The sequence below is a fragment of the Bison bison genome, unplaced genomic scaffold (genome assembly GCF_000754665.1).
Source record: "Bison bison bison isolate TAMUID 2011002044 unplaced genomic scaffold, Bison_UMD1.0 scf7180017859188, whole genome shotgun sequence".
NCBI lineage: Eukaryota > Metazoa > Chordata > Mammalia > Artiodactyla > Bovidae > Bison > Bison bison.
Window position 1 is genome coordinate 11,467 of NW_011489760.1, and position 9,081 is coordinate 20,547.

General features: G+C 40.3%; 1 protein-coding gene across 1 annotated transcript in view; it reads right to left on the reverse strand.

Moving 5' to 3' along the window:
* Window positions 1–814: 814 nt before the first annotated feature.
* LOC104981601 (G-protein coupled receptor 64) overlaps window positions 815–9,081 on the reverse strand; it is a gene marked incomplete at its 5' end in the record, with an annotated part of 20,145 nt that continues 11,878 nt past the window's right edge. Inside the window, 3 exons of the mRNA XM_010830787.1 lie at window positions 815–1,974; window positions 6,106–6,258; window positions 7,230–7,331. Coding sequence (XP_010829089.1) covers window positions 1,790–1,974; window positions 6,106–6,258; window positions 7,230–7,331 — 440 coding nt within the window. The remainder of the gene's footprint in view (window positions 1,975–6,105; window positions 6,259–7,229; window positions 7,332–9,081) is intronic.

Sequence of the window (9,081 nt, forward strand, 5' to 3'; positions counted from 1 at the left end):
AGACATAATCTTGAAAGAGTAAGAGGAAAATGAAAGAGAGACCTCAGAAAGCAGTCTCAGGAGACAGGACAATCGTTGGTCTGACTTAACGTTCACAGCATGCCTGCTGCCTGCCAAAGGCTGCTACTGTCACGTGGTCTTCATCAGGCTGGTCCAACTGTTTTATCATGCTCCACCGCCAGGGAAAGAGATTGCAAATGTTTTCCTTTTGTGAAAATTCTCAAACTTAAAGGACTTAACTGCAAATTTATTTTGGCGATTTTTAACATTTTTGTCGATTTTAACATATAAATACAAGACAATTAAACAAATTGGAAAAGAAATAGCGCAAAGACTAATCAGCACTCACAGAAGTGTATTACATTATGACTACGGTTAGTCTGGGATACAGCATTCACTTGAAATATATATGAAAGGGAACCTTAGTGAAAGACCTAACTAAAGGGTTTCAAAATGTTCCTAATAAGGACACGAAGCACTGCTCAAGAAGTTGTAGGTAGGAAGCAAGACAGACTCGCTGTGACTAGGAGCAATAAGGGTTCGATATATATGGAAACAATAGCATTGCAGGATAGTTCACTGTTCCCAATAGCTGCTCCCCCTTGTCACTATACATTCATCAAGACAAGTATTTTAAAAAATAATTATAGCTCTGGCTGGGCTAGAGTGTACCAGGCATAACAATCAACAAAGTACCATGCAGTTGCCTTTTAAAGAACAGCAATATGATTCTTTTGATGTACATCTCTTTTAAAAAGTAATCCTGCTCTACTCCCCTTTTCTGAAAGACTCTGGGGATTTGAGAAGTGGCAGTGTATGTATCTCCTGCACATTCACGATCTTCCTGCCATACGGTCCAGATCACACTTCCATCCCTCTCTGTCACCAAGGTGTTAAGCTAAACATCCTGGTGCAGCTTCCATAATCTGATGATTAGGAATGAGGTCAGGAGATGGGCGTCGGTATTGGATGCTACGTATGGTTGTACAGCTGGTACCCTGAACAATGGTGTACCCAAGAGAGTGAATGAGGCTAAAATATGGCCTCCACTCTGCCAAATCATGAGCCCATGACACTGTGTCTGCCCAGTGGGAGCACCTTTTTCTAACTCACTCCAAGGCACTGTATGAGCTAATTGTGGCACTGTCTGCTTACATTTTTCCAGTCTGGCTGGCGTCATTATTTCTTGATTTCAGTGAGGGTCCTGTATTTCACATCCCATATAATCTCCAAAAGGAGGTTTAGAGTTCACTGAACCAGCAACGATTTTCTGAATTATCACATTAGACGCAACAACACAACCATGATTCTACAAAGAAAGAAATTTACACAGTAGAAAATAAATACCAAAAATGCAGAAGATTTTTGACATGTGGATCACTAGAGTTTAGCTTATTTACAACAAAGGCATGCACAACGAACTCACCAACAGGATGAAGTCAACAGTGGCTTTCTATGATGTTATCAAAGATATATTAGCCTCTTTAAAAGAGGCTGCAAATGAACTGCTTTGATTTTGTTTTAAATGAGTCTTATTCTTAGTGTGTTGTTTAAAACCAATCTTCTTTTAAAATGAAGGATAAGAAACCAAATTGCAAATGTCTTAGAACCATGGTATTATGTCTTGGTTTCCTCTTCCAATAGCAACCATTGCCCTCAGTTAGCTTATGTTCATCCCAAAGTTGCTGAGTATAAAATTAGTTGATTTTATACAACTCACATTGTGTAAAAGGTAAGATTGGACATTTTCACACTGTCAAGCAACATGCTTTGATTTTAGGAAAAGGAATCACATTTGCTCAATAAAGTGTAAGCTTCCCCGCTTTGAAGTCCTTCTTAGAGCGATACGGTTTTTACCACTGCAGGAATCTTCTTTCTCATTAAATATATGCTGTTTTCCAGTGAAATCATGGAGGCACACATCTCCATTCTGAACACTGAAAGAAACACCATTCTTCTCTGTAGAAGCATTCCCTGTATAAGGAAAAACAAAATTGGTGTCATGAAGTATCCACAGAAAGCATTTTCAAAATAAACAAACTTAAATGTTACTTTATTCTTAAGTATGCACATGCAGATGAAGTCTTTTTTAAAAACATATTTCTGGGGCTTCCCTGGTGGCTCAGTGGTAAAGAATCCACCTGCCAATGCAGGAGACACAGGTTTGACCCCTTATCTGGGAAGATCCCATATGCAACTAAGCCTGTGTGCCACAACTATTGAGCCTGTACTCCAGAGCCTGGGAGCCCTAAAGCCTGCACTCCAAAACAAGAGAAGCCACCGCAATGAGAAGCCCCGGTACTGTAACTAGAGAGTGGCCCTCACTCTCCACAACTAAAGAAAAGCCTGCGCAGCAACGAAGACCCAGCACAGCACCCCCCCAAAAAAATTAGTTAAAAATAAAACCAAAAGTAGATACACACAAATGTGAACCAAAATTTGTTCTAGACAATCTATCTTTTAAAAAATTTTCTGATATATTGTCATATTTTATTTACTTTTCATTCCTTTCCTTTCCTAAGACCACTCAAAGTAAACAAAACAAATTGGAGAATCATTCAAAAACCACTTCCTATGGTAACTTTGTTAAAAATGAAATTGTAAAAATATGAAGCAAAGTGATATATTTGATTTTAAAAGGCCCAATTCCTAACTCTGGTTGACCACATAATGCAGTCAAGTACTAGCATATGTGTAATATAACCTGGGGTAATAGTCTGGTCTCCCCCAAAGGTTAAGAGAGATCCTGTACAAGGTTCTTGGATTCCTAAGAGTCCTATAAAATAAAACTCTGTAATAGAGAAATCCCAAGTGACAACAGTCCTGGCAAGAAAAAAAAAAATCGTCTCTTGTACACTATAACAGTCCCTCTGAGTCAGGATAAGACTGATTTCCAAGAAGAAACCACCGAGTACAACATCAAAGTCCAAGCCAGGGGAGCTGGGCCTCCCCAACCCCAAGCAGGCCCCGAACTGTGTGTGTGTTGGGGGTGGGCACAGCTGCTGAGATCCTCTGGCTCCTTGGCACCATGTTTCTGACAATGTAGAAAGCTAAATAATAAGCCCAACTGTTAATTCATGTCATAATTATACTAATAATAAGAGTGTTGAGAACCTTATAAGTATCATCTCACTTATCACTCTACAGCTTGAGTGCTATTATTACCCCCATTTCATAGATGATGGAACTAAGGTTTCAGAAAGTAAATGCTTTGCTCAGGATTACATAGCTCAGAAGTGAAAGAGTCAACATGTGATGTTTCTTTGAAACTGTGAGCTTGTGGCCCTGTGTACTGAGTCAGATGGCTGCTAGTAACCCAGCCTCTGGGCTTCCCAGGTGGCTCAATGGTAAAGAATCCGCTTGCAATACAGGAGACGAGGTGGGTGGGAGTGTCGATCCCTGGGTTAAGAAGATCCCCTAGAGAAAGACTGGCAACCAACTCCAGTATTCTTGCCTGGGAAATCCCATGGACAGAGGAGCCTGGTGGGCTACAGTCCATGGGGTCACAAAGAGTCAGACACGACTTAGCAACAACTATAAATTAAGCCTCTGAGGCATAACTGAAATATACAGTATTCACACAAACTAGGTGATGGATATGATTAACAAAGCCCCATCCCTGGGCACAGAGATAGGCAAATGACTGTCTAAGGCTGCTATTCTGAGTTAGGCATTTTGGTTTGAGGACATTTTGGTGCAGGAACAACTTGACCTGGTATAATAAACAAACCATTGACCTTCCAGCTTCTTTTCCCTCATCCATCCCAGATCCTGATGTGTGGAATGAGGAGTCAAGGAACTCTATCTGATATGCAAGTTACATGATATTAAACATGTGGCCATTTTGGTAACCTAAAATGTATCCCACCCTCACTGTCAGCTGTCAAAAACAGCTATTTCAAATCAACCATGTCAACTAACTCTGCAAAAAGTGCTGCTTCCATCTGATCTCATTCCCTGAAGGATGGCAACATATTGATAGGCTAGGCAAGTGAGGCTTCATCTCTGAGTTCCTTCTAGAATATAGAAAAATTTGGTTTTAAGAGACCCAAACACTTCTATCCAAACCAATAGGCTTTACTGATAGGTTGTGATTCTTATGATTCTTGATGACTTAGCTCACACCTCTGATTTCTCAACTTAGAATCTGGTTTGTCACACAAACTTATTAACCAGCCTTGACTGCCACTACATCTACTCTGTTTACCTACATTGAGTCACTCCTGCTATAGCTATTTGACATAAAGCCCTGCTCTGCCCTTGGTATCTACAATAAAAAGCTAAGGCCCCATGGCAGCTCATCTTATATAGAAATGGTCCTCATCTTATACAGCAAGGGTTCTCCACAAGCAGCAAGGGGACAATTTTACCCCTCAGGGGAAATTTTTTCACAATATTGAGAGACATTTTTAGTTGTCACAACATGGGGTGAGTGTAGGGGTACTACTGGTACCTGGCGGGTGGAGACCAGAGATGTTTCTAGACATCTTCAAATGCACAGAACAGCGCCCCCACAACAGAGTTATCTAGCCCCAAATGTTAATTGTGCCCAGGCTGAGAAACCTTGATTTAGAGGCATCCTCTTATTTTGCTATTTTAAAAGTTTATACAAACCAGTGAGACCTCCCATCTTTGGGAGGCTGGAAAACTATTTGGTAGGTATATGAACCTTCTCACAAATTTATCTGCATTTATCATACAAATAACTAATACCCTAAAGTGATAAGTAAAGGTGAATTCTCCAGGGAAGGGGAAAGTATACCAGGATAATTCAAGTTTTTATAAAAATGAAGTTATATTAAGAAGTCAAAGAAGATAGAAATAGATAAGTTTTTATGAGTTATGAACAGCTCAGTCTTACAAAGGAAAGAAAACATAAAGGAAATTTAAGCTAGAAATGTCAGAATTAATGAGTAAAGGAGGCACAACAGAAATCATCTGTATGTCTATTGGAGACAATTCATCTTTCAGTACTGGATATCTTTATGGGGATTTGGGAATTGTCACAAGGCAGCCACACTGGGGCACAGAATGAACAAGATGATAAGCAAAAAGTAGGAAGGTTCAGAAGTGTTGAAGATGTGTATAACTGTAGATATACTAAAAAACTGATATAGTCTTACTATTTTAGGTACTGACTGCACAGAAAGAACATAAGAAGTCTTTGGCCAATACCTAAGTCAGGATTTGCCACGTTAAAACTTTTAGGTCATCATCCATTCTCATCATGAGAAATTAAATCTTTAAGAAAAAACAACCCTAAGGTGACATATGTACACCTATGCTTAATTCACGTTGATGTATGACAGAAATCAAAACAATATTTTAAAAGCAATCATCAATCAATTAAAAATAAATATTTCTAAAAACCCTAAATCTTAAAAATCAGATCAGATCAGATCAGGTCGCTCTTTGCGACCCCATGAATCGCAGCACACCAGGCCTCCCTGTCCATCACCGACTCCCGGAGTTCACTGAGACTCATGTCCATCGAGTCAGTGATGCCATCCAGCCATCTCATCCTCTGTCGTCCCCTTCTCCTCCTGCCCCCAATCCCTCCTAGCATCAGAGTCTTTTCCAATGAGTCAACTCTTCGCATGAGGTGGCCAAAGTACTGGAGTTTCAGCTTTAGCATCATTCCTTCCAAAGAAATCCCAGGGCTGATCTCCTTCAGAATGGACTGGTTGGATCTCCTTGCAGTCCAAGGGACTCTCAAGAGTCTTCTCCAACACCACAGTTCAAAAGCATCAATTCTTCGGCGCTCAGCCTTCTTCACAGTCCAACTCTCACATCCATACATGACCACAGGAAAAACCATAGCCTTGACTAGACGAACCTTTGTTGGCAAAGTAATGTCTCTGCTTTTGAATATGCTGCCTAGGTTGGTCATAACTTTCCTTCCAAGGAGTAATCTTAAAAATAAACTTGCTCTAAAATGGATAAATTTGGATGAATCAACTTTCTCTTTAACAAGGGAACTACATTTTGATCCAATAGTCATATATGTAGCTATTCACTTTGCTAAGCAAAAGTGCCATTAAAGGATAAAGCTGCTTTAATAAAACAAACACTAACTTGAGAAATAGTACATCAAGACATACATACCGTTCCCGCTGGCAAGTCCTGAGCAATCGTTATTCACTAGCAGCGTGGTGGAGTGGGTGGAGTTACTGTTTGACTGTAAGGAATTTGAAGAGCTGGAGACCCCTTGGTTTACAGTCTGCTTCTTTAAACCATTAGTAGCAGTCTTACTCCAGTCTATAGCAGGATAAGCATTATAGAAAAACAGGGAAGAGTGTTGAAGTGCAAATGCAAGAAACACAGGGTAACTCTTTCTAGGAAATGATCTCTCGCTCTCAGATCTTATAGAGAATTCCACATTTCACAGGTATTTTCATTTAAGACTATATACATTTGTCCTTTAAATGACTCACTGGTCAAAAGTAATCTATATTCTCTCAGAACTAAAAGCCAGGCTAATTTGATTGTGTCCATAAATAGCCACTGAATTAGGTAATATTTCAGAGTCAAAGACTATCTTCACAAGAACATGGATCGACCTGCTGTGATGACTCATGGCTCTTAAACCCAGGCAAATGACTGAACTCTAGATACTGCCATTTTCTGATCTTGTGCAACCAGACCTTTGCAATACAGCAAAGCCTGTATTTGTGGGTAATATTTATGCAAAAGGAATTGAGATTTTCAAAGAGTACTTCATTTTTCTTATTTTCTTAAAAATGATCTATTTGCTATATAACCCAGAAGGGCATAGCTGAAAATAACTTCAAAGTAACCAAATGTATGCTAAGACTTTTATGTAAAGTCTGGCCCAATAACAAATAAATGAAGTCACTGACAACCAGGACCTGTGGAGAAAACATTGAGTCAAGATTTAAAAAATTAGGAAGGTAAATATGAAAAATTACTCTGGACAAATGGAAAACGTGTGCTCAAAGGGAAATGAATTCTAAACATTTCACTGCTGCTTCATTGCAGAAGCAGCCAGGCCATTAATTATATTGCTCACTAAGTTCCCAGTATGACTAATTTTTTTTAAATTCACTAGGTTTTTTTTCCATAATGTTCACACTGGATATTTTCTGTTGAGCAGGTTCCATTCATTCATTTCTAGATCCGATATTCCTCTGGCATTAATTGCTTTGGATCTTAACTTATGCAATCTCTTCCTCAAGATTTAAGAAAAGGATAAAAAGGTAAATCTTTACCAGAATTTTCCGCCAGTCGTAACTTTCCACAACACAGATATCGCCTCCACTGCTTTCTGACATTCTCTTTTGCTACACAGTAAAAGACGAATATGAAAAATCCTATAGGGTGGGGGAAAACACAACACAATGAATTCCAAACTGAGACCTGAATGTCATGAGCTTACTTCACACAATGATAAAATCTTTGGCAGCTATAGGAAAAATGAAATTTTGCAGATTGAAAATAAAGCCCAAAGTCCTGGGAAAGTTTGCTATCAAAAGGCATCCTGGGAGAACTATCTTTGTAAGATTTAAAAAATATATTTATAAAAAGAATTATCATTCCATATTTCCAAAATTTACCTGTCTGGTCTCTTACATCCTGTCTTTAGCCTTCCCTATCTTTGCCAACAAAGGTCCATATAGTCAAACCTATGTTTTTTTCCAGTAGTCATGTACAGATGTAAGAGTTGGACCATAAAGAAGGGTGAGCACCAAAGAATTGATGCTTTCGAATTGTGGTGCAGGAGAATACTCTTCACAGTCCCTTGGACAGCAAGGAGATCAAATCAGTCAATCTTAAAGGATATCAACCTGTATACTGATTGGAAGACTGATGCTGAAGCTGAAGCTTCAATACTTTGGCCACCTGATATGAAGAACCCTTTCATTGGAAAAGACCCTGATGCTGGGAAAGACTGAAGGCAAGAGAAGGGGACAACAGAGGATGAGATGGTTGGATGGCATCACTGATTCAATAGAGATGAGTTTGAGCAAACTCCAGGAGATGCTGAAGGACACAGAAGCTTGGCATGCTGCAGTCCATGGGGCTGCAAATAATCAGACACGACTTAATGACTGAACAACGACAACAATCTTTGTTGTGAAGTACAAGCCATCCACCCAGGAGACCAGCTCAGACCTAGGATCAGCCAGCTAAAGAATGTCTCTGGCCATGTAGCTCTATAAGGATTGAGTCATGAGCCACTGCAGTCCCTGACCTTCCACACACCCTGAAAGGATTTCAGGCTGGAGATCGGGAATGAGGTACCCTATGCTGTGGGAAAACTGGTAGAATAGGCCTTCAGATAATTAGGTATTTTCAGGAGAAAATGTTATGAGGTAGTTTCTTGCATTTTCCCACACTTAGAAAAGCACTAAAATCACTAAGATATCTGGGCCTTGTGACAAGCAGTAACCTTCTGCCAAGATGTGTGGTTGATTGTATGTATGTCTACCTCCCTCGCCGTACCTCTTCTGATCAGTTCTTCAGAGCCACCTGAGTGGCCATCTCCCAAGCTGTAGTCCCCCAAAGAAAATGGGAGCTCACAGCTCTCACACTGTGCTTTTTTTACTTCCGTCCATGGCTCCCACCTCCCCATCCCTCCATATGTGTCATCGATTTCCAAGTTCTGTCAATGTTGTCTCCTCCTTTGTCTCTTATCCCTCAGCTCACCTCTCGGGTCCACAGCCACATCCCTTCCCTGGGCCCTCCCGTCTTCCTCCCAAGCCACTACAGACCTCAAGAGGCCCTCAGGCTCTGCCTCCCCCTCCCCATCACAGGCAGGTACAGGGCTCCCCATGCAGCCCACTTGCTACCACTCCTCAAGGCTTTGAAAGCAAATAAATATTAGCTGGATGAATGGACAAATTCTGAATCCTCCTTTGCCCCAAACCCCAATCTATCTACTTAGAAGACCTTCATTTTTAAATATCAGGTTTGCTTTTAGTCAGATGCACGTGCCCATTCTAAAGACTGACATCTCAAATAATGCATATCTTTGCCAACCTGGGCAGCTATACTTGGTTGCATTAGGGGAGAAGCAGCACAGATGAGAGACTAAAATGGGGGTACTCATGGCCCAAATCA